The sequence below is a fragment of the Podarcis raffonei genome, chromosome 7 (genome assembly GCF_027172205.1).
Source record: "Podarcis raffonei isolate rPodRaf1 chromosome 7, rPodRaf1.pri, whole genome shotgun sequence".
Lineage (NCBI taxonomy): Eukaryota > Metazoa > Chordata > Lepidosauria > Squamata > Lacertidae > Podarcis > Podarcis raffonei.
Window position 1 is genome coordinate 42,234,070 of NC_070608.1, and position 26,460 is coordinate 42,260,529.

The 26,460-nt window shown below is 42.1% G+C and overlaps 1 protein-coding gene across 3 annotated transcripts in view; it reads left to right on the forward strand.

Annotated features, from left to right (window-relative positions):
- GAREM1 (GRB2 associated regulator of MAPK1 subtype 1) overlaps nucleotides 1–26,460 on the forward strand; it is a 77,838-nt gene that overhangs the window by 45,606 nt on the left and 5,772 nt on the right. For 2 of the 3 annotated variants that reach the window (XM_053396278.1, XM_053396277.1), the window contains exons 3-4: nucleotides 14,595–14,725; nucleotides 22,572–23,750. In XM_053396278.1, the coding sequence (XP_053252253.1) occupies nucleotides 14,699–14,725; nucleotides 22,572–23,750 (1,206 nt within the window). In that variant the 5' untranslated portion in view covers nucleotides 14,595–14,698. The remainder of the gene's footprint in view (nucleotides 1–14,594; nucleotides 14,726–22,571; nucleotides 23,751–26,460) is intronic. The other variant, XM_053396279.1, reaches the window with a different exon arrangement.

Here is a 26,460-nt window from a genome sequence, read left to right on the forward strand (position 1 = left end):
AATGATAACGCATCAGTCAAAACATACTATAAATGACAACAGTTAATATCTTCCATCAATGCAATTGACACCTTCTTCAGTTATGCTCCCACGGGTCTGGTAAATATACCGTATTTTTCGCCCTATAGGACGCACGTTTTCCCCTCCAAAAATGAAGGGGAAATCTGTGTGCGTCCTATGGGGCAAATACAGGCTTTCGCTGAAGCTTGGAGAGCGAGAGGGGTCGGTGCGCACCGACCCCTCTCGCTCTCCAGGCTTCAGGAAGCTATCAGCAAGCCTGGGGAGCCCATGGGATTTCCCGCAGGGCTCCCTAGGCTGCGGATAGCAGCCTGCAGCCCGGCGCGTGGAGCACCCTGAAGCAGAGCGCCCCTCACGCCGGGCAGACATCCGCAGCGTGGGGAGCCCTGCAGGAGTTCCTACAGGGCTCCCCACGCTGCGGATAGCAGCCCGGCGCGCGAGGCGCCTTGAAGCAGAGCACCCCTCGCGCCGGGCAGACATCTGCAGCGTGGGGAGTCCTGCGGGAGTTCCCACAGGGCTCCCCACGCTGCGGATAGCAGCCTGCCGCCTGTTGCGAGGGGCGCCCTGAAGCAGAGCGCCCCTCGCGCCAGGCAGACATCGGCCAGCCCCACAAGCTCGGGGGACAGCGGGGAGGCGCAGCGCCGCCATCCCGCTGTTCCCCGACCTGGTTTTGGGGGGGAAATTTCCTTTATTTCCCCCCCAAAAAACTAGGTGCGTCCTATAGGACGGAGCGTCCTATGGGATGAAAAATACGGTAGGTACATTTTAACATGCTGCCTTAATATAACCTAGGTGGGGGAATGCCTGATTTTCACCTTGGTGGGAGTTGTATAATCAGGGCACCACCACCAAGAATGCCCTGCCCCTTCCTGATCCTGCTGATGGGACCACCCAGGGCCTCTCTCTCTCAATTGTAAAGTCTGTGTCAGAAAGTACAGGGGCAGGTGCTCCTTCAAATACTTTTGTTACTGCCTTTTATTCTCTGCTGAATTAGTTGTGTTGTGGTTCCATTTGAGTCCTTGGATTCTGACCAGGAGTGGGAAGCACCAGAGTATAAGGAGGAGAGGGGAGGGGGGTGAGACTATGCAGCAGCATCCAGCAATCTCTCCCAGGGACAGGTGGGGAGGCACATTTCTTGGCTTTTCTGCCTCTCCTTAAAAGTTTGATGGGAGAACTTGTTGGAACAACGTTACAGTTCCCATGCAGTCTTGGACCTCTTGCTGTACTCTTGGACTCTTGAGCCTTGGCCTTTGCCCTTAGATTGGATTGTTGTTGCTGTTCCTCTGCACTGTGAGACCACCTGGACTCAATTCTACCCTTTCCTAGTTGCTGGGTTTGTACTGTTGGACTGATATACTTCCTTACTTAGAAGAAAACTCCTCGGTTGCCTGGTTTTGGATAGGAACCAGAGCAGGTTCTAGTTTACACTTCTCTTAATATGCCTTTTCTGTTTTTCATTCCTGTCAGTTTCTTGACTTTTATACAGGATCTTGGAATCTTAAAGTTTTCATTTGAGTAAAAGAACCCAACATGCATAATAACCTAGTTTCTTGTCTGCGTTTCTGGAATGAGAGCTTAAGCTGTGTCCCTCTGTCTCTGAAATGAGGGCAATGAGCTCGGAATCAGGAATGTTGTGGAGCATGGTAATCTTGTAAGATGGAAAATGCTTGAGGAAAAATCTGTTTAATCAGAGTGCCAATGCATGAAACAAACTGAAGTTTTGCATGGTCTATAGATTATGTGGTACTAATTTCACATGTGGCTAAAAGCCAGAAAAGATGAATCAACCAAAGTAATTCTTGACATCTTAGCATTAATGGATTTTCACTTCATTAAAATGCATATGTGGAGAGAGAAAATAAGGCAGTAAATTTGAGAATGAGTACAAGTGCATTTTGTATTGACTACAGTTAAAAAGACACCACCCAGCATTTGAACCCTTGTGTTTCAGCTCTCCTTGAAATAAGTAATTGATTCTGTAGAGGAATGCCAGTTGCAGTTTAATTTCCCTAATCAGTACTACAGCACTGCCAAGTAGCTGCAATGCAGTTAGCAGAGAAGTAGGTTAACTACACCTCTGGTCTAGTATGGTAGGCAATTTGGTTCAAGAGTAGCTTAGCACATCGTCTGTGTTTTTCCTCTCCACACAGGCACTCATGAGAGCACTTCTAGAGGAAAAGTCGCATCTGAACACATATGAGAAGCGGGTGGCGCTGTGGGTTAAACCACAGAGCCTAGGACTTGCCAATCGGAAGGTCGGCGGTTCGAATCCCCGCGACACAGGGTGAGCTCCCATTGCTCGGTCCCTGCTCCTGCCAACCTAGCAGTTCAAAAGCACGTCAAAGTGCAAGTAGATAAATAGGTACCGCTCCGGCGGGAAGGTAAACGGCGTTTCCGTGTGCTGCTCTGGTTCGCGAGAAGCGGCTTAGTCATGCTGGCCACATGACCCGGAAGCTGTACGCCAGCTCCCTCTGCCAATAAAGCGAGATGAGCGCCGCAACCCCAGAGTCGGCCAAGACTGGACCTAATGGTCAGGGGTCCCTTTACCTTTACCTTAGGTTAACTACACCTCTGGTCTAGTATGGTAGGCAATTTGGTTCAAGAGTAGCTTAGCACATCATCTGTGTTTTTCCTCTCCACACAGGCACTCATGAGAGCACTTCTAGAGGAAAAGTTGCATCCGAACACATATGAGAAGCAGATCTTAGGTTTAACTGTTTTGAATATTTTGAATATTATAAATGCTTTGTGGAGCAACTGCAGGTATGAGACTGATTATCTAGATCCACTACAACCTGGGTTCAGACCCAAATCCATAAAACTGACCTGGGCCAGTTAGTGGGAAATTCAAAATCAGATAATCTGTCTTTTGAAGTGTTGAATCCTTGTTTTGTGTTTTCGCCCCATTGAGAGGATGATCAAAAAGAATGGTCAAGTAATCACTTCTAAATCAGCCACAAGATAACAACCCTGAATATTATCAACAAACAACCATGCTTTGGTAACCATAGCAAGCTTAATTATCCTTATTTGAACTGCAGGAATTTCAACTAATCTATAATCTAGCTTGAAATTCTAGTCACATTCTCTCTTGTTCATGGTAAACAATAGTCTCTCCTTTTTGCTTGTTAACTTGTAACATTGCTATAACAGAGTCATGTATCTCCTCATTGCTTTTGTAATAGATCATTTCAAGTTTTGGACTATTGTAATTTGACTATGTAGAATGAGTTAAGCATTGGAAGCTGTCTGCTGGGTTTGATTTATGCCTCTGAAAATATTGGAAACAGCTGACATTCAAGAAAAAAGCACATCTAGAATCTAAAGAAAGGTACTCAGTACTTTCTCATGGGATATTCATTTCCTCCCCTCTCAACATTTAGAGGTCCTATGATATTCTCACTCTTATAAAATCAAGAGTTGTGGAATTTCTACGCCCGACACACCAGTGCGTAGTGTGAAATTATGGTAAACCATCTTAAGCTTTCTTCTCATTTGTGTAATCTTTGTTGCCTCAGAATCTTGAGGAATCAGATCCTTGTGGATTCACAAAATGAGCAGGTGGGTGGTCAAGCATACACAGACCTTTCTGTCCCAGGGGAGGGACAATGTATCCTTGTGCAGGCTGGTATGCCAGTGATCATGTGTCATGGCTGTAGGCGGGCGGGAGAAAAGATAAGAATCTCTCTCTCCTCTACAGGCAGGATAGAAGTAGGTTCCTCTCCTTTCCTCACACGTAGTTGGTTAAGTGGTTTGTTGTCAGTTATTCAGTTATTATCTCTAGCAGCCAAGTTGTTGAATGAATCTCTGATTATTTTCACCTGTTCATTTTTTATAACATTCCCAGCTTCATTAACAAAAGCTGCAGGGACACATGTTTTGATGGTTTAAAGACCAACTGGAGCGCAAAACCTCAAGACATTTATACAATAAAACAGGGTGTTTTTTGTTATTTGTTTTGTATTCTTCTGCTCTTGTATGAGCCATTCGGTATGTAGAAAATGTGACCTAATCCCTGCTTTGTTAATGAGACATACTTCAGAAAATGCGGGTTTCTCCTTTGCATTGAGCCTGTTGCCTTTGCAATGCAAACAAATCTACTTGTTTCAGATTCCAGTATTAATTTAGTCTTCAGTTTTGCTCTCTTTTTTTCCATCTATGCTCCAGATAGGCAACCTGCCTCTCCCCCTACATGTAAGTCCAAATAGTGCCTTATTTTTAAAAAAGGGAATTCTGTGTTTCATTTAAGGGTCATTCCATAGCAATTGATCCAGCTTTTTTTGTAACTTAAATTTAAAATTTAAAGTAAGTTCAGCATGTGGCATATAATACTAAAGCTCATGAAGTTCTGAAGAGACTGGTGTTTTTAGTTTTGACATCTATCAATTATGGGCTGAGTTTTTAAGGTTTCTGTGTAGTCCGACAAGGCCAAAATCGTCAGTTTTTTGAAATTTCAACCTCTCATAACTAAAAAATGGGATGAGATTTTTAAAAAACCCCTAAAAATGTTGTTGGATCACAAGACCGATTATCCTTAAACAATGGCCATGCTGGGCCAGGGTTGATGGAATTGAACATCTGAAAGGCTCCATGATGGAAACCCCACCTTAGAAAGAAATTACCATCTCTCAGCCATCAACCAATGTTACTAAAATGACAAGAGGTCCACTGTTCTTATAACTAAAAATATGACTTAGCTTTTTAAAAAAAACAATTCCCTTTTAAAAACCTGACCTAAATGGGCTTAAGAAGCATTTTGTAGATGGAGCTTCCACTCACGGAAGGACTTCTTTCATGAGTGCAGCTCTCCTTCTGTAAGCAGAAGTGGGAAACAAGCAGTAGATGTTTGATTACTTAGACTTAGATTAAAACTATCATGTGTTACTGCAGGATCCTTGCAGTAGCAGAGAAATATGATAGGATTAGATAGCTTCATAATTATTTTCCCTTTCAAATTCTCATGAGAGTTTTCCAGGGCTTCTTGTCTAAAAAAGGATATATATATATATATATATATATATATATATATATATATATATATGGAAGTTGTTAACTTCTTCTGCAGACAAATAAATGTCTTGTAAGCAGAATTTCAAGGAAGGCAAATTACCTGATGAGTGATACAGATGGAACTTTCTGACTTCTGTCCATTCTGGGTGTATTTCCTAGAATCTTGACTAGTTCCAGAAGCTGAAACGAATATATCGGTAGCTTGTTTTGTGGATTTTAACTCCATGGTTCTTGGACAACTTTTGAGGTCAGTGGACAAAATGGTGATTTCTTCAGAATAGGAGCCAGCACTGCTGCACTGAGCATGCCAAATCACACAAAGGTTGAAATATTATGCTGCAGGATTTCTCTTCTTCCTTCATCTACTTCAGGGATGGGGAATGTGTGAACCACAAGATGTTGTTGGACTACAATTCCTATCAGCTCCAGCCGGCATAGCCAGTGGTCAGGGATGATGTAGGTTGTTGTCTAATAATGTCTTTGGGGCCACAGCTTCCACTCCCTAGACATATCTGACTCATCCTTGGAGTGGTGGAGGGGTGGGTAGTCAAGAACATCCATCTTTTACATGCAGAATGTCAGCAGAATTCATTAATTACCCCAATAATTTTCTTTATAGCTCCTCTTTCTCCATTTCTTCTACTGTTGCCATCTGCAATATATAAAAAGCATGTCTGATGTGCTGTTAAAGGTAAAGGTAAAGGTACCCCTGCCCGTACGGGCCAGTCTTGACAGACTCTGGGGTTGTGCGCCCATCTCACTCAAGAGGCCGGGGGCCAGCGCTGTCCGGAGACACTTCCGGGTCACGTGGCCAGCGTGACAAAGCTGCTCTGGCAAGCCAGAGCCACACACGGAAACGCCGTTTACCTTCCCGCTAGTAAGCGGTCCCTATTTATCTACTTGCACCCAGGGGTGCTTTCAAACTGCTAGGTTGGCAGGCGCTGGGACCGAACAACGGGAGCGCACCCCGCCGCGGGGATTCGAACCGCCGACCTTTTGATCGGCAAGCCCTAGGCGCTGAGGCTTTTACCCACAGCGCCACCCGCGTCCCTGTTAAACACCCGCGTGTGCTGTTAAAGTAGTTCAAACATGCCTATTTGTACCATCCTATAAATGTTGTCATTACATTCATTTATTTTTTTAGTGGAAATACTTAATAGGTGCAAAGAAGAAGCAACTTGGTACTTTTTGTGAGCTGACTGGTTTATATTCTGGAATAATACACTTTAACTCTGCACAGTGAGGTGAACACGGTTTTGTCTGGCTTTGAGATTCTGTCTGAGGTGTTCGAAGAAATGGAACACAACAGTTACTGGCTTCCAAAATCATGTTGTGGTTCTTTCTGAGTTAATATGTTTTGGGGTTTAAAATTTCCATGTTACATGAGCATCTAATCTAAGGAGTGAAGAAGTCAGGGCAAACAGAGATTCCCCCCCTCCCCCAATACATGTTAAACTTCTTCAAGGTTTACAGGAAGCTCATGTTGTAAGTACAGCATAAGTCTTAAACCAACAGCTACGCTTATCTTCTTTGAATGTCCTTGTTCTGTGTCTGCAAGTCTGGTGGTGGTAGGTTGTTTTTCCCCCTGACAAGGAACAAATGAAATAGCTACATAGTGGTTCCCAGCTCTTTTGCATTCTACTTGTCTTGAGGGATATCACTTGTCACTCTTACCATATTATTTGTAAAAGAAAAATGGGAAGTCTCAAATTCTCTTTTGTTTCTCAGGTGTGAGGATATCTTGCTGAGCTCAGGAAACTGGTATTTTCCCCAGTTTTATTTTACAGGTTGATGATACTAAGTTACCGGTCTGCATGTGTTTGGCAGTGGCTTCTGTCATAGCTCTTGCCTCTCCTGCGCCTTTCTCACCCTTTTCTTAAACTTAATAAGTTTTAAAACTTGCTGTGAGTCTGGGCACACTGCAGAGTGCAGTGCTGGTAAAACCTGATCCACTCAACATCTTAATTTTGTAGAGGCAGCTACATATATAAAATAGCATATGTGAAATTGTGCCATGGGACTTTGTCCTGAGTCCTTTAAGCACCTAGTGATGCCCCTGCCTGTTGGTTTGTGGCAATTTTTTATCTCATCGCTCCCGAAGCCCGGCAAGGTTCAGGAGCTGTAGGCAGTGGCGTAGGGTGGGTTGTCAGCACCCGGGGCAAGGCAAGTAATTTGTGCCCCCTAACCCGTGGATTTGCGCCCCCTAACCCGTGGATTTGCGCCCCCTAACCCTACCCCCCAGATGTTGCGCCCGGTGCGGCCGGCCTCCCCTGCACCCCCCACGCTACGCCACTGGCTGTAGGGTGTGCTAACCTATGTTTGAGTGTCACCCACCTAATAAGGGTGACCTACCCATCCAAACTAACCAGCTGAATGCTTCTGGGATAGGTAGACTCTGAAAGAGATTACTCCACATTGCTCCACCCTTGGTCTTGAAATATGGGGCAGTTTTGTGTGACCCTGGGTAGCATGAGAATTTAATTCTGTGTTCTATTTTAGGCCATTCTTCCTACACAGGAAATGACCTCTGGATTTGTCTGCTGATAGTGTCCTTCCCACACCAAATTCATGGAAGCTTAAGCAATAAAATTGTGGCCTTGGGGTGTAGGAGTTTGTGTGCATGTGTTCCCTGTGCTTTCTCTCCCTGCTGCAACTGCAAGTCAGTTTTAATTTTGTTGTGGCTTACTGTATTTAGTAGTAAAATTCCTCTGAACTTTTTTGTCTCTTCTCCCCCCCCCCCCCGCCTCTACGCATATCCATGTTTTTGCTGAAATGCCTACCTGTGTACATTTTTGGTTCCTTCCTGCTCAGACAGGTCTTTCCTCCACTCCCCAGCAAAAACCTAGAACTGGTTAATTTCCTTGTCTATACTGGAAAGTGTTTTTAATTGTACGTGGAAACACAACTTTCACAGAGAGAAAGCATTTCTGAATTAACCATTGGAAATGTGTTATCAACAACTTTCCCCAAAGTTCCACAGTGCCAGTTGTTGAACTGTAATTTGCCTTTTTCAAGCTGTATACATCTTAGCATCTGAAATGAAATACTGTGACAACTTGCCAAAGGTTAGCAATGTCATATCTTTGACAATGCTTCCTCCCTTCCTTCATCCATAGCTCCACAAATTTTGACTGGCCATCAAGATCCTGCTCCAAGGGCACATATAATCTTTATCTGATCTCATACTGATCTCCCAAAGGCAAGAGCCTCTAAAATTCACAGCTGCCTTTAAGTTCTTGTTTGTGTTTTAATTGTTTTTGCATTTTCTGTTTTAAATTTTATATACACATACATGAAAACATACAAACACGCACAAACACACACACACACATTAATTAAATGATAGCACTCATATAGGTACTTTTTAAACTAGTCACAATTATAGGGGCTGCCCTGGGGTGAATTTTAACACTCAGAGCAGTACACCAAAGTCTAGCTCAGAGAAACGGTTATCATCCCTTCCCTTCCCATACCAAGAGATGAGGTTTCTGGGGTTCCAAATCTCTTAGGAGTACAATTTACATACAGATATGCAGTGCTTTCTTCTTTAACGCATTGGCCTTCAGCCTGCTCTTTATCTCTCTCTTCTATGATATACTGAAAGCATCATGTTTTGGAATAGTTGGATAAACCGTTATACATGGAAAGAAGTAGGGTCAAATAAACTGTTAAAACAAAAACAAGATTAAAGGGAGGGGGAAATGCAGTTTCATATGTCAAGTGCTATTTTGTGTTTCTGTACCTTGTTGGCTTTAGATGTTAATCCTCATTGTCAGGATGCCTGTTTTGCAAATCTCATTGGAAGGAGTCCAATATAATGCATCATATTATTAAAAAGCGAATGCTCGTCTGTTTCTCAATTAGTTTGCAATCGTGGCCAAACCAGTCCCTCAAGGCAAAGGCTGTCCAGCATTCTTCATGCTTATTAGAGGAAGACTCTAGGTGCCTTCAGCCAAAAAAACTGGTTGGATAGCTCATATCTACAGTGAAATTTATCTGCTGCTTGACCTGCTTGACTCTGCACTCTCCATGTTGCTTCTGGGCTTCCTCCAATCCTTGGACCTTCCTTAGAATATTTGGACTCCTTCCTAGTTCTCCAGCCTCCCTCACAAAGCTGCCTCTGTCCCAAAGGCCTGTGTGAAGGCCTGTGTGAAGTATAACTCCACCCAAACAGAAAAATACCTCATTCCCTCACAGAAGGTAGACAGCTTTATTATCCCCTAAGCCTTGGATGGGAAACCCTTGGCCCTCCAGATGTGATTGGATTCCATCCTCCCATCAGCCCCAGCAACATCTGGAGGGCTCTCCAACCCTGCCCTAAGCAGATTGGATGTTCATGGACATTTTGTGACAGCCCATCAACTCAGCCAGTCTCTGTTAAGAGTCTTTGCTACCACAAGCACAACAAATTGGAAGCCCTTAGAAGCTGCAAGTTCAGCTTCCTGTTGTTAATGAGTCTGTCCCTGCTTACGTTTGTTTCAAACTCAGAAGAATACCTTATGATGGTTCAGATTTCATAGGGAGGAGTGAGATATGAGGTTTAATAGGTTGAAAGTAACTAGAGATTTTATGCCTACTTGCTATGGCACTGAATATACATATATCTGTAAAGTGGTGGTGGTGGGTAGAATGATCTATACTTCTCGCAAAGTATATCAGAGATTCTATTATTTGTATTATAAGTAGCAAGTGCCCCCGCCCCCGGTTTTCAAGTAAAGGCTAAGAAACAATTCATTCTGTCCTTGTGCTGTGTTCATGGGATGAATTCACTCCAACACTTAAATTTAGCCCCAAGTTGGCAGCAAAGCTCAGAACTCTGAATTAAAGGTTTTTCCATTCTTCCCAATAAGTGCCCAAGGCTTGCAAAGCTTTGTGTGACAGTGGAGCAGCTGAACCAATGGCAACCAGAGAACCAGATAGCTGATGTTTCAGATCAGGGAATAGCCAACTCCAGGCTATGTATTGCAGGTCTGACAGGCAGATTCCTTATGTATGCCACATCTCCATGACCTCGCAACTAATCAGTCAAAAGTGTAGGTTAGGAAAGTGGTGATATTGCATTAGGCCCAGGCTTTCATTTTTACTGGGGTGACAGCAATTAAAGGCTACTTAAGAAGTCCTTCTAAGTAACATTTCTGCAACCAAGGTGATAAATGAGAGCCTAGCACCAGGCAGGAAAACTGCCTTTCCTGTTGGTGCCTCATTGTCGATTTTTCTATGTTCCTCTACTATCCTTTTATAACCTCAGCCAGTGTTAAGAGGGCTTGTCCTGCGGGATTGGTTAAAGTCATGTAAAAAGATAGTTCCATGTGCTTCCAGCTATTTTCTTGTAAACTGTTATCTGAAATAGTTTTAAAGTGTCTTAAAATAGCTTCTAAAAAGATCCTGTTCAAATGTCAGTGCTAGTGCTTATGTAGCCAAAAAGGCACCTCCCACGCACAGGAAAATGCCATGATTTGCAGAAGTACAAAATCTGGTGGAGGAGGGACCTAGTCAGAGTGGGGAACAGAAGAAGCCAATAGGAACCAAATGTGTTCAATGACCATGGAAAGTTGAGGGTTGGGGGTGAAGCGAGGGAGGTGGATGGGAGAGGGGAATGGAATGGCATATGGAAGAAGGCAAGACTGGCTGGCTGGCTGGCTTGAACACTAAACAGAAATTGTGACGTGCTGCAACATCACGTTGCAGGTCCCAAATGTAGAGAAATGTGCACATTCACAATTCTTACATCTATATTTTTATAATGTTTATCCAGTGCATTCAATGAGTGTTAATAATTGTCTCATCTCTTGAGTTTTAGGAGTAAGGAATAGATTCATTGCAACTTGTTTTGCTGATAGAATCATAGAATTGTAGAGTTGGAAGGACCCTGATGGGAAAATGTTTCCCAGATTCATTCTACTGTGGGTGTTCTATGAGGGAGAAATGTATACAGTATGCATGCTACAAAGAGAATATAAATCAAACACTGCCTGTGTTCAAGAATACACAGGAGAACCTTTTTTAAAATAAAAAATATCTCTTTTAGTGTATGTACACACTTTAGTATGGCTATTGGGTTTTAGAATGCTGAATGCTGGTTAAACTAGAATTAATTTCTTCCCACATTATAATGTACTATGAATACATATTGCCCAAAACTATATCGCCATATAGACTCTTTTTTGGAATTAAATCCTCCCATTCAGTAAATTTAAAAGCTTCCTCCTTGTGAAACAAAAGCAGTCTTTTACATGGGGTTTCTCTATGTACATATTCAAACATCCTGCTTTTCGAAAGCAGTTCTTCTTTCAAGGCTTGCTTGTTCTATCCAGAGTTCCAGGCAGAAGCAGAAATGTTTACATAACTGTCCCTGTCAAATGGAATTTTTTACTATACAGCATCCTACACTTCCACCGCAGCCTGTTTAACATGGACCAGGGTCAAAACCTGAAAGGCACAGAAGAATGCGCAATAAGCAAGATGTCAATGAATGAACTAAGCCATCATATTTTAAAAAGGAGGCTCTGATGTAGGAGTAGCAAACTCAGCAAGACTTTTCAGCAAATGAATAAAAATCAGAGGAAGTGGGAGTTTGCTGTCAACCCCCCAACTCTGTCCTCTGTAGCATGGCATCAGTACACTGAACAGTTGCAACAATTTCAATATATATTTGTATGTATGAATTGTGTGTGTGTGTGCGCGCACACGCGTGCCAAATATGGTGCAGTTAAGAGTGGGTGAAAGCAAATTGTTTGCCACATCAACTTGGTTCACATGATACAGTAAACTATAGCTTGCTGGAATTGTGCAGGCTCCCAGAGAGCAGAATTAAAAGTTGGTTGGAGCTTGTGGTTAATGAGTGAGTTTTAACCATAGGCCTGGATTCAGACGACTCACTATGCCAAATCTGGCATCTCTCAGTGCAGCATGGGAGCAAAAAGGACCAGAGAGGAGCAAACAGCTGTGAGCTTGTCTCTGGGAGCCTGCATGTTTGCACAATCTTGGTAAACCATACTTTGGCTTGCCATGTTGTGAGAACCCATCCATAGTCCCTGCTGTACACTGCCATATGTGGTTACTTTTCCATACCTGTGCTTCCAGAGATACAGCTCACCCAGAGACTTGATGTCCCATGTACTTAGCATAGCCATGCAGGATTTATTAAATAGGAATATTTGCTAAGTGGGTAGTCTGTTTTCACTCAAAATAACAGGACAGTGCACTTGCTGCTGTTTCCCACAGGATTTTCAATCAACAACAGCAGTGCCTTTCAAATACTTTATACGCAATCTGTATTGTATATCTCTATTTTTTTCCTTTATATTATTATTTGCCAACTAAAGGTTCATGGCACATAAATGAGATTCCACACTGAATAGAAGGGGGATTTGGTGCTGGGTTGCTGTGAACATGGAAGCACATTTGAAATAGCTTGCTTGGGGAGAGGGCTTCTGTGTTCGAATCCTGCTTGCAGGTTTCCCACAGTCATCTGGTTTGGTCACTATGGGAAATGAGAAGAGGATATGCTGGACTAGGTGAGCCATTGCTCTGATTCAGCAGGCTCTTCTTATGTTCTGTATGTCAGGGGAAAACAGCAAAAAGCTGCTGTTGTTTAGTCGTTTAGTTGTGTCCAACTCTTCGTGACCCCATGGACCAGAGCACACCAAGCCCTCCTGTCTTTCACTGCCTCCCACAGTTTGGTCAAACTCATGTTTGTATCTTCGAGAACACTGTCCAACCATCTTGTCCTCTGTCGTCCCCTTCTCCTTGTGCCCTCAATCTTTCCCAACATCAGGGTCTTTTCCAGGGAGTCTTCTCTTCTCATGAGGTGGCCAAAGTACTGGAGCCTCAGCTTCACAATCTTTCCTTCCAGTGAGCACTCAGGGCTTATTTCCTTAAGAATGGATAGGTTTGATCTTCTTGCAGTCCATGGTACTCTCAAGAGTCTCCAAACACAGTTCCAAAAATGAACATATAAATTAGTCCTAGGATAGCCAACTGTTTTCAGCATCTTGGGGAGAGTGGTAATCTCAAGTATTGTTTTTGCAAAAAAAAATAATCTGTTAAATTAGTGTAGAATAATATTCCAAATAATATTTCAGATAACTGCTTGCACTTAGGAAGTAGTATTGAATTAAGGTTTGTGGTAAGTTGGGGTGGGGGTGTATATACCTATATGAAAAAAAGGTTTAAATTATTGGTGAGTTCATGACTGCTACATTCTACCGCACACTATTGATATTTTAAGTGCATGTTGCTGATAATTAGTTTCTATAAATTACAGTCACGGATGTCAAATCCACAGTATTGCATTGGTGGTACTTATTACAAATTAATCTTATCATTTGATAAGCTTATCTTCATTGATTGATATTGTGTCCACATTATAGCAAAGCTAGTACCATGGTTGAATTGTAGGAATTGATTCATGCAATGCTGTATATCAGTTTCATGTGCTGGCTGTTACCACTGATAAAATGTTCATGTGAATAGGCTCCAAACAATGGTGCTTTTACCATCCAGATCTTATTCCAAGCAAAAGTAAACCTTTACCATACATTCCCAGTTTGTATAAAAACTGTATTGTGCTAGTTCTATTTGGTTACAGCAAGACATAATGCAATTAGGTTTTATTTAAATGAACGTCCCGTATGTGACCCCAAATTTATATACAGAGTATTGGTATGTGGAGCAGATAACCCTTTGTGAGTATTTTGTGATGTCAACAACAGGCTTTATTTCCAGACTAGCTTGTACTGCCCATATACAGTAAGTATCAAGCATGGGAAATAAAGACTTCGGTTTCCCAAAAGCCATCTTGCTGGGATCCTGTTCTCCATATGTTTTGGACTACAATGCCCATCACCCTGATCATTGGCCATGCTGCCTGGGGCTAATTGACATCGTACTATAAAACAACCAGAAAGCATATCAGTGCATTGTGATAAACAGTAATAACACTGCCTGTTTTCACAGAACTCTAGTGACTTGACAGTTTAACCTATTATGTGACCATGGGAGTGGCTTCAAAAATGCAATGTTTTGTGAAGCAGCAGAACAGAAATTCTGAAAACTGAAAGCTTCTGAAAACCTAAGCTTTGTGCCCCTCAAAAGGGGCTCTTGGGAACACTGTGAATTGACCAGTGAAATTTCTTCAGTTCTTACACATCTGTGCTTTTCTTTTTCTGGTGTATTTTCCTGTAAAAATTGAGTTTGTGGTTTTTACACATAAAGTACTGTAACGTGTTGGGGAAAGTTCTAAATGTGCAGAAATCTGTGTGTAATTCTACCATGAGAATGCATTCGTGCTTTCAGTCCACTTCCAGAGAGCTCGCCTGTAAATTCTATTAAATTTCACGTCGGCCCACACACATTCTTCTAATTCCGGTTTAGCAAAGCTTGGTAACTCTTTCCTTTTCAGGTTCGCAAAGAGTTGTGCAATCTGTTCTTCCATTGCCTAACTGTTAATAATTGGAGGAAACTGACCAAGTTAAATAGCGTAGGGAATGCGTTAGCAGTTGCCACAGAAACAGCCGTCCAATATAAATATCTTATTGCTCTTCTATTTTATCATCTGTTTTCAGGGCAGTTTAAGCTGCTGGAACAAGACCGTGATATTAAGGAGCCAGTGCAGTATTTTAACAGTGTGGAGGAGGTGGCTAAAGCATTTCCTGAACGAGTTTACGTCATGGAGGAAATAACATTCAACGTTAAGGTAGCCCCTAAACTAATATTTATCCCTAGTGAAATGATTTATGGTTAAACCCTTTTTATATATATACATGGCAGTTGAGCAACTGTGCTCTGTGGGAGAAATAATTTTGGGTTACTGAGTTGTCTTAGTCTGATGGTATTTAAACTGCAACTTACTGTGTACATTTCCCCGAAACCCATCCTGAAATCTCTGTGAATCAGTGCGAGATATATATGAAGACTTTTTCAAAGAGGGAACCACCTTCAATAAGCAATGTTCTTTTCCGATCTGTTTAATTGCCTCCAAATTTTAGACAGAGATTCTTTTGTCGTTCACTCCCCTTCCCTCTCCCTCCCCTCCGACCCCTTAGATTTTAATTGGTGAAGGAGCAGCTGCTTCATTCACTCCACAGAATGTCTTAGGCTACATAGGGGCTGTATGGACTATTATTGAAACCCCCCAACACTGGTGAAGATTATCAGTATTTACATGGAAACAGAAAGGACTAATGATTCCTTGATTTAAAATCTATGCAACAGCCACGAGAAATAACATGATTCAAATGAAATGTTGTTGTTTTCTTTAAGCCCTGCAAATAGGGAGGCCGTATCACTGTCAAACAGATTAATGTCAGAAACTACTACCCACATAAATTCTGACTGCAGTGTCTGTAGACTGTTCCTCTCTCTCTCTTTCTCTTCCCAATCTTGTATGTTAGAATGACTTCTAGCAGTTTCCATGTTTGTTCTGGATTTACCTTAACGGTTAAATACCACAAGCTATTTCCTGTTGCCACAATCACTTTAGAAAAATAAGTAATTGTTTTCTAGGGAGCTGCACATACTGTATGTGCCTATCCAAGATGGCGGTCTATCACTGTGTAAGGGCAGTAGCTCAATGGTAGAGCACTGGTTTACATGCAGGAAGTTCCAGGTTCAATCCCTGGCACCTCCAAGTAGGACTGGAAAATGTTCCCAGTCTGTGAAACCATGGAGGGCTGCTGCTGCCAATCTAGAGTAAACAGTAGTGAGCTACATGGATTGGCGGGTTGTTTAAGTACAAGGCATAGTTCTATGTTCCTATGTACTTTGGATGTGGCTATGTATGCTTGACCTCTCATTTGAGCAAGTTCATCTATAGTCAAGATAACATTATTAATATTCAGGAAAATTTGAGAAGAGGGTGTAACATCTAAGTCAGAAAGTTAAGCATGTTAGAATTGGATTTGGCCCTGTTGATCTTCAGGTTTATTCCTACACACACACACACAAGTTTAGAGAAAAAACCAAGTGAGTCTCATGGGAGTTCTAAATGGTGCCAACTGGGAGATCTCCTGCTAGGATCTCTTGGGTTATATCTGTAAAACACACAACACACAAATCTGTGTAAATTGATTAGATGCAGAACAGAACAGCATACTCTGCACTTTGGGAGATTATAATGACCGCTAATATGTCTGTGTTGGTATTCACACACTGAACTTACGTTATCATATTAGTGCAATAATTAATTAGGAGTATGTAACTTCCCAAAGCTGCAAGAGCACTGTCTGTTTTCCCCTATTTTAGAAGCTGAAGTATTCATGGTCATTTGGTATAAAGTGCAGGTGGACATTATATTTTTAGCAAAAAATAATAATTGGCAAAGCCATTTGGGCATTTTCTAGGTAGAAAAATTGTCTTTTCCAGCCTCAGTTTTACAGCTCCTCATATATAAGGCATGAGAGGTGCACAGTGAACACCTTTACAAATATTATAAATATATTGTTTTGTCCTCATGAAAGTCCTGTAAGATAATATAGGCAAAAGTATATTCTATCACCTGCTACCTGAGCCTTTTAACTGGCAGTACAGGCATTGGACCTGGGAATGAGCTACAGTCCATCAGCAAATCACAATTTGAGGGTCTAGAATGTAACACCTGAACATGGCAACTATTGTTGAAGATAGAAATGGAGAGCCCCTGCCAAGATGATATTAGGCTAGTGAGACAAATAGCTTGACCTGATATAAGACAGCTTCCTCTTTGCTCATCAAACTATGGTTTGCAATCCTGGTTTGGAGGGATTAATTAAACCACAGTTTGCCAGTTAGGATGTCACAGAAAACTGGTTTGAGGAAACCAGGTCTTCTTTTCAAGGTGCAAGTGAGAAGGAAGAATCAATTTTTCTCATCACCTATTCTTGAACCATATTCTAACCAAATAATTTGAAGAGCCAGTAACGTGATATCTGAAAACAGCTAAATTGCCAATGATCAAACTTATGATAAAATCTTCCTGTCTGGTATGCCCTTTATAGTCACCAGAGTTGTTAGGAGCTAATTTTCCCACACTGGAAGGATATATTTGGATCCCATCTCAACTGTGAAGTTTATTTGGTGACTTCGGACCTGCCATTATCTCTCAGCTTATACTATCTCACAGGTTTTGTCATGTGGCTAAAATGTGACGACCTCATGAATAGCAGCCCTGAACCCCTTGGAAGAACAGAGGGTTACAAATGCAACCAATACATCAGGTTAATAGGGTTGAGTTAGGTGTTAAATCTGAGGCCAAGACTCAAATCTGCCAGTTAGTCAAGCCCATATGTGCATCCTATATGTGCAGAAGTGTCTAGCCTTTGGCCTTCCAGATGTTAATTCAACTCCCTGACCACTGGCAATGCTAGCTGGGGCAGATGTGAATTGGACTCCAGCAGTACCTATTCCCCCATCCCTGCTCTAGTGCAATGCCTGAATCGCAAAACTGGCCAGATGGGAATCAGTGACATGAATCATACCCAAGTCTAATTTAAGTTACTGAGTGTTCACCCATTCCACATCTCTTTCTTGAAAGCAGAGTTTGGGGCTGCAAGTTTTAAACACACACACTTCTTCCAGCATAGTGGCAGAAGAAAATGGACTGGAGCCTCCTGATCCTGGAGGTGGTAATTCAATAGGTTTATTCTCTGAAGAAAAAGGGAAAAGTTGTTGAGGATTCTTACCCAATAAGCTAACTGCAATATATTTCAGGTTCTCTGGGTAAAGCTTCAAGTCCATGAATGCAAATATTTTCAGTACACTGAAGCATTACTTTGTTGATGCAAAATTGAATCCAGTCTTTCTGCGATGTAGTCTCATACAGTTTGCTTCGAGACCAGCAAGGGGCCCTAATCCCAAATTCAGCTCTAAAAATGTGTTTCCAAATGTGCGGGGAAAGAGGAGGCTGGAAACTGTACAGTAAGGCAACAAAAGGAGTTATTCTGCAGCCGAGACTCCAGCGTGGGAGGGAGGAAGCAGAGGAGTCAGACCAAGCACACTGGGACCTTGATCTCAAGTTGTGACCACACTGCAAACACTTTCAGAACGCTGGAAGGTATTAATAGAGGTCTTTGAGCATTGCAATATAATGCGGAGGTGGTGGCAATGAATGCACATCATCACTTCTTCTGAAGTCTCTTATGTGTACCACCACAAAAGGAGGAGATCCGGATATGAGGGTGGCTTCGCTAAGTGATGTGCTCATTAATGCCATTGGTATGCCAGAGGGTGGAAATCCTAGACAAAGCAATTAGCATTGCAGTTCTGAGCTATAGTTCCCCGTGGCATTTCTAAGCACAACTTCACTGGGTTTGTCTTTGGATAGCAGTTGTAGCTTAAGCTGGAGAGGAGTTAGATGCCATGAAGCATAGTTTAGAAGAAACTTTGCAAATGTCATTTTTCTCTACACAGTTAATGTACTTATTGTTAGATGTTTTAAATACCATTTAGGAAATTAGGTTTCCCTGATACCTAGCATTTTATTTCAGTTCATTATACACACATAAGTTAAATTGCTGCAGTCACTTAATAGCTGGCTGAGCCTGATATCTGTGGTAGTGCAGAACTGTATTTGAGCTATGTCAGAAATTACTAATTTATAATGCTTTACATATCTCTTTTGTCTCTGCCATTAATAAATGAAAGTTCAAATGAACACCTTTTTATGTGCACCTTTGCTTCAGAATAACAAAACTGACATGAAATTACTGCTCTAAGCAAGGGACTTTGTCTTCAGGTGTTAAACTAGAGCAGCAACAGTCTTGCCCATCCTGTCAAATTTGCAGTACAAGGACTTGCATATCTTTGCACTCAGATGTGTGTTGAGTTCATATATATCACCATAGAGCAAGTGTGCAAGCTGCCTATTCACACATGACATAGACCATGCAAAAAGAGGAATCAGGGGCCACTGATTTCTCTGTTGCTTCTTGTTTCTCATGTGAGATGTCACCATGTGTGTAATGCAAAAATGTGAGGAGAGGGGAGTGTTCTGCAAAGTTCAGAGTGTTCTTATCTCCAGTTGATATTACTTAAATTGAAACTAAATCCCATCTTGGAAGTCTACATCACACAGGATATCTGTCTTCAATGAATATTGTATTTCTGTAGGAAAATGTGTACAAAACGTGTGAGGGCTTTTTGAAGGGGGGGGGACACTCCACGTGCCTGTTCTACCATGTCTATGTTTAATTTAAAAGACTAATGTGTCCAAAATGCCCCTTCTCCTTGCAGCACTGATGTTCATGGAGCAAAAAAGTCTTGTGTGAAGCAGCTCTAGAAGTGTGTGAGTTTGAGTGAGTGAGTGTGTGTGTGTGTGTGTGTGTGTGAGAGAGAGAGAGAGAGAGAGAGAGAGAGAGAGAATAGGTAATCACGGTGTGAAATCTACCATTGTTTAATATTAATGTTTCATAATACTGCCATGGCATTGACCTGAATTGTGAATGAGTATCACGTACAGGGAAATCCTGATTGTTTCCTGGATTAGCTCTATTAAGGATGTGTAGATTTGAACACAGCGTTTGAATTACTTCCTCTTGGGAAACTCTGAAAGTGCAATACTAGCCAGGCATGCTGTTCATGCCAAAGTATTCAGCTTTAAGCACATGCATAAGATGCATCTCCTCCAGTTTTGTCAAGTTGTTATTCACACTTAGCAGGGGCTTTGCATGTTTTTGAGGGTAGACATACACTACAGAACAACACTTGCACCAGTGGAAAGCTCTGCTGGCATCGATGTTCTACCAGCATTGGTGCTCCATCAGCAATGTTTGACCAGGAGAGAGGAGGAAAGCGGATAGTGCCATGGGTAGGTGTAGGCATGATACAAAGCCCCTTTGTTTCCCTAGCATGGTTGCAGTAAAGGTTCATTTAACTATGGGGCTGGCACAGTTCATTCCCTTCTATTTTAGTCAGTGGAGGTAAGATTCCCATAGGGAATTGGATGTGGCAGTCTCTGTGCAAACAGATCTCCAGGATATTTCACCTTATCCCCAAACAGAGTATAAATGCGAGTTAGGATTGCTATGCTCATTACTTATGTGGTAGCATGCAGTTAACAACTAGAAATACTAAGAAGCAGAAACTGAATGCCACTCTGAATATGAGCAGGCTTTTGGAAGAAAAGGAATATATTATGCTGTGTTATTATCTGTGTTGGAAAAGCGTGCAACCCAACTCTCTGATCCATTGCACTGGAGGGAGCTGGATGGGCCAAGGCTTCGCTCTGCCTAGACCAGAATCAATAGGGTGGCAGCTCATTTGTTTCCCATGCACTCTCTAGCACAGGCATGTCCAAAGTCCATTTCAGGGGCCTAATCCGGCCCCTGGGGTAAAATCCTAAAAAAAGCTTAACAACTTTGGTCGGCCCTCCCTCACGGCCCTTCACTTCATCAAATCTGGCCCTCTGGACACCACTGCTCTAGCATAAAATTCCAGGTCTCCTAAAGTTACCAGGCGAGTTGTTAATTACAGGGGTGGGGTAGAATCACACATACATACATTCAAAAACATTGGAGGGAGTACTGAAACGGGTTGGGAAAAGGCCATCATTTTTGTCCTATCTCATGAATTCAAGGTGAGTTTATAATATATTCTTACTTTTCTTTTTCACATTCCTGTGTAATATGTTAAGCTTGACAGTAACTTGCCTAAAGCTACGCAGATGAATGTTATGCCTCAGCAGAGATTTGAACCTGGATCTTCCATGACCAAATCTGGCAACCTTTTTTTGGGGGGGATGTATTTTCCTATTGGGAAAAGTATAAGTTATTTGTGATTTCTTAACTCTGGCAATGTGTTTGTGGGAGGTATTGCGAACTCAATATTTTTGCTCACTAAGGAACAATGGCCTCAGTAAATAGGAAAGGGTTGAGAAAGGACTGGAGAATGTATCAAGAGCTAAAAATCTGTAGCCCATTTGTTTAGTTTGTGTGGATGCAATTAATATTATTATTTTGAATTACATGAATATAGTGGATGCCCGAACACGTCTGATGGGTTTGTTCTATTCCTTCTGCATTCCATTTGTGCAATTTCCAGTGTGACTGGAAGGAGTGGTTCTTAGGCTGATCATCAGATTGGGATCTCAGTTTACACTTAACTCAGTAACAAAAATGTATATGGTGTAAAAGAGCCGACGATTTTAGGCGGTACTCTGTTTATGTGTGGAAATGTGATGCTTTCTCACATGCCATGCTCTTGGAGCCCTAGCCATTACTAGCTCCATTCCATTTCTTATTTGTTAGCTTATATTTATTTCTTATTTTTAAATTTATGAATCTCCTTCCATATAAGTCTCAGGGTGATTTCCAATCATACAATAAGAACAGATTTAAAAAGCAATTGAGAAAAACAAATTAAATTTAAAACATTTTTTGAAAAAAATTCCCTATTTATTATTATATTTATAACCCATCCTTCCTCCAAGGAGTCAAGGTGGCATACAAAAATATGGTTCTTCCACTCCCCATTCTATCTTCACAACAACTCTGTGGAGTAGGATAGACTGAGAGACAGTGACTGGCTCAAGGTTGCCCTGTGATCTTCATGGCTGCATGAGGATTTGAACCCTGGCCTCCCAGGTCACAGTCCAGTGCTTTAGCCACTACACCACACAGTACAAATATACACCCAAGGCTGAGCCTTCCCCGCATCCAGCTGAAGAAGCTTGCCTCTTACACTCTTAAATAAGAGTGTAGACCAGAAAAGTGGCAATCTTTCTATGAAATTGCAAAGTTTCATCATGGGGGGCAGGCTCTGCAACCTAACTTGTGCATTCAGTATAGCTCACTCCTGATTCTCTGTAACTCTTGGTTCAGCTGTGTAGCTTACCACTTGGCTACTTGCCTTGGGATAAGCTGCAATTCCTCCAGGCCATGATCAGTCCAAGTAGTAAGCTCTACCTGTCACCTTTCCTACAACAATAGAATTTGATTGTTTCCTGGGCTTAGGAAACACTAGCATTTGTAGCCCAACTCTCTGTCATCTTCACTGATAGCACTTGTTTTAACCTCCTGCACACACACTTCATGTTTTAACCTCCTACACACACACACACACACACGAGTATTCAACCATTGTAGTACTCCATTATGTCCTTGAAGCACAGATCCACGGCAGAACTATAGAGGCTGCCTTAAGCCAGAAAAGAGAGAATGCAGCTGGCAGCTGCCACACTGCCATTCCCTAGTTATGGGAGTGGGATGAAAAATTCAGCAAAGTCAGAGTGACTCAATCCTAATTTGCAAGGCTTTGCGGGGGGTGGTCTTACTCGGTTCAAATGTTTGGTTTCCCTACATTAATCACATTGTTTTTATTCTTTGGCTGGGGCATAATTTTTTTCAGGATATGTCAGAATTGCCTGTGTACATATGGATTCATAGAATTTCATATTCAGTAAAGAAATGAGGTTGGTTGTAGAGGAAATTTAAATAAGACATTTTAAATAAATGTTGATCCCTTATCTGCAGTTTCAATAATTTTTAATTTGTTGTTTCTGCAGCTGTTGCTTTTATGCTTCGTGTTTGAAATGACTTATCTGGGCATCTCTTAAATTTTCTGTGCTACAGGTGGCTTCGGGCGAATGCAACGAAGACACCGAGCTTTACAACATCACCCTCTGCACGGGAGACGAGCTGACGTTAATGGGGCAAGCGGAAATCCTCTATGCAAAATCTTCCAAGGAGAAGTCACGGCTCAACACCATCTTCAAGAAAATCGGGAAGCTCAATTCCATCAGCAAGCTGGGCAGAGGCAAGATGCCGTGCCTGATCTGCATGAACCACAGGACCAACGAGAGCATCAGCCTTCCTTTCCAGTGCAAGGGCCGCTTCAGCACGCGCAGCCCCCTGGAGCTGCAGATGCAGGAGGGCGAACACACCATTCGCAACATCGTGGAGAAGACGCGGCTGCCCGTGAACGTGACTGTGCCCAGCTCTCCGCCGCGAAACCCTTACGACCTGCATTTTGTCCGCGAGGGGCACCGCTACAAGTTTGTCAACATTCAGACCAAGACTGTGGTGGTTTGCTGTGCGCTGCACGGCAACAAAATCATTCCCATGCACTTCCCTTTGCATTTGGCTCTTCCAAAGTTCACGCTCCCCGAAAGCCTTGTGAAAGGGGAGGTGGGTCACGAAGCCTTTGTCAAGCACTGGTTCAGTCTCTGCCAAGAGCAGTTTGACATCGACGAGTATTCCCGTGGCGTGAGAGATGTGAAAGCCGACTGGAATGAAGAGTGCAAAAGTCCGCAGAAAGCCCGGCCCCACAGCCACAACCACATGCCAAACTCTCTTAGCTACGCTCGGGACGAGTTGACGCAATCCTTCCACCGCCTCTCAGTTTGTGTTTATGGAAACAACCTCCATGGAAATAGTGAGGTGAACCTTCACGGCTGCAGGGACTTGTGCAATGAGTGGGCTTTATTCTCCCATGATGCCCTGCAGTGCCAGGACTCTGGCGATGGCAGCAGCGACTACCTGTTCCCTGAAGTTTGTGAAGAATCATTGTGTTTACCTACCAAACCGGAACTTCCTTATGAGGAACTGTGGCTGGACCAGGGGGGTGGGAAAATGAATGATCAGCCTTTCACTCGCTCACAAAGTGAGAAGAACAAATGTGACAGCTATAGGAGTTCTTTCCGGTCCAAGTGTGGCAATTCTTCTCTTCCAGCACCTGGGCCTATAACAGTAACATCAAAATCTCCAGAAGTTTCCCTACCTCCACCACCTGTGCCTCCTAAATCAGAAGCAGTAAGTCATGGTCTTTCTTTTTTCTAATAAAGATGGGTGATGGTAGGTCCAGATCATAAACTTAAAAGTGTTGATCTGGATAATGGGGTGAACTTGATTTCCTGACCCAGGATTGCAAGTCCTACTGTCATAATTGTGAATTCAGATGCTTTGGGATCCCCCAGATCTTCTGCAGAAAGAATTATTTCCTCAATTAGCCCATACCCATTTCATAGTTCTTGAAGGCTTAAGTACAATCCTGTATATATCTACTTAAAAGTATACCTCGCTGAGCTCAGTGGGTCTTACTCACAAAGATGGGTATAGGATAGCAGCCTTGGTGTTCATTTTCCCCCCTCTAGAGTTTGCACTTTTCTAGATTGGTTTGGAAGTAAACCACATTTGAGAACAGGATTTTATTGCATCCAATTAAAATGTTTCCCTGTAGAGCATGCATTTTTCTGTGCATTGTGCAACTTCACATGTAAAATTGAATGGAGAAATGTTTTTTTGCTATGCAAAGAATTTTTGCCATTTTTAATGGGTAAGATGAAACTCAATGCTGAATGAATATGTCCTCCCAAGAACAAAAGGTTACCAGCTTGGAACCTGCTTAATGCTCCTGGGGAAGAAGAAAAATGGAGAAACACTTGAGTGATGGAAATTGACTTAGCAAATTGAACAGGCAGGTTTTTTGGGGGCTTTTTTTAAAGGGGTCTCTACGTTGCAAACCGTAAGTATTCCATGTAATACTTTGCATCAAGGAACAGTATGATTAAAATTGCATTAGAGCTGAGCATATGTCTGGTGTATGGGTCAAAAAATAATATGCCCTGAATGGAAAAATCAGCAGTAGAAATCAATAAAATGGTGGAATTAAATAAAATATGGCATAGAGATAGACAATGGTTTTAAGGAGTTAAGGGTCACTGGAGACTCTTCTTTGGCAGCGTACGTGCATGTGGTTTTTTATTCCAACATTGACTCTCATCAGACAGATTTTTAAAAGTATGGAAAATGCTACAAAACTGAGGTGAAAGTAAGAACAGAAAACTAGTCCAAAACTAGGTCTGGATCAGACCCTAAGCCCATCTAGGCCTACATCCTGCTTCCCACACGGAATAACCTATGCCTGTAGGAAGGCAGCAGGCAGGTCATGAGAACAATGGCTTTTTCCCAGTGTTGTTCCCCAGTATGCTCCCTCTGATGCTGGAACTAATATATAACCATCACGACTTGCAGCCATTGATACCTGTATCCTATCCTGAATCTCCCACCATTTGGTGTCATTGGTTGGCTCCAGTTTTTAATATGAGGAGAGAAACCTTTTTCTCTACCCACTTTTCCCATACCATTTTATCTCCCTCTCTCATGTCCCTTCCGACTTGCCTTTTTTCAAAACTTAAAAGCCACAAATGTTATAGCCTTTCCTCATAGGGCAGTTGTTCCAGCCCCGCAGTCATTCGAGTTGCCTTTTCATCATATTTTTCCAGCTCTACAATATCCTTTTTGAGAAGTGACAACCAGAACTGTACACAGTATTCCAGGTGTGGCCACACAATAAATTTGCCATTACATTGATGACGTTTCTGTTTTCAATCCCTTTCCTAATTATACCTGACATGGAATTTGCCTTTTGTACAGCTGCAGGACACGGGGTAGGCATTTTCATTTAGCTATCCTCCACACTCTCAAAATCCATTAGGCATGTAGAAACTCTTAGACACATCAAAAATATTTTCCTGAATTATATAGCCATGGTGTTGTAGCATATTGTTAGTCTAACTTTAGAAGTTATTTAAATATGCCTTGGTTTAATGAACACCACTTGGTAGTCGCACGCTAAAAACATACATGTTTCTGAAGGTAAAGGCATTTCTCTATATATTTGGTTTAATGCAGTGAGTAAGTAAGACTCTTGTTTATTCCTGGCACAATATTTACAGAGCATGTTTGCTTCATTTGTTACTGCTGAGCATACATTTTTTACTCTTAAAGCTTCAAAACAGTGCCCTATGGAGCCTTTCTTGGTACAGGAACTTCTGGGTTGAAGTTCTCTCTAGGACTGAGCTGCTTCTTCACACTGAATATGTAGACAACGTTTTATTGCGCTTTATAAAAGCGTTATTATTGCTCTGCATACTATACTGATGCTCCAGTCAGAATTTAATTAATTTATTGTAATCTAGGGGGCAACACTGAAAGCTTGTTGGTGCTATGGCTGAATTGAAGGCCTCTCTAAAAATGAGCTCCTCACATGGAGGCCATCAAAGTGCTATCCTCTGGCCCCTCACTTCTACTCAGTTGACACAGCATTGCCTTGACCACTGTACAGCTAGTACCTCTGTACCCACACCTGTCACCCCTATTATTCTGATGCTTTGCCACAGCTGGGATAAATTGGTCTTTGCCAGGAGTGTCCACTTTGTATTGTTTTAGTTTTACTATCTCTGCTTTTTGTGTTTTAAGCTCTGTTTTGGTGTTTTAATTGTACATCACCTTGATGTGTAGAAGGTGATTAATAAATTGATGACGATGATGCATAGCTGCTTGCACAATGGCAGGTATAGTGCTGCATTCTGGATACATAAAACATTGTAATATCTTGAAATAAGCATTAAAAATCAAAGCCTTGTATTCACTGCTAGTATTCACAGAGGGAGAAATTCTTTCATTGTTGTAGTATGCTATCTTGCACCTTTGTTGTTGTTTTTTTAAAAAAGCTTACAGT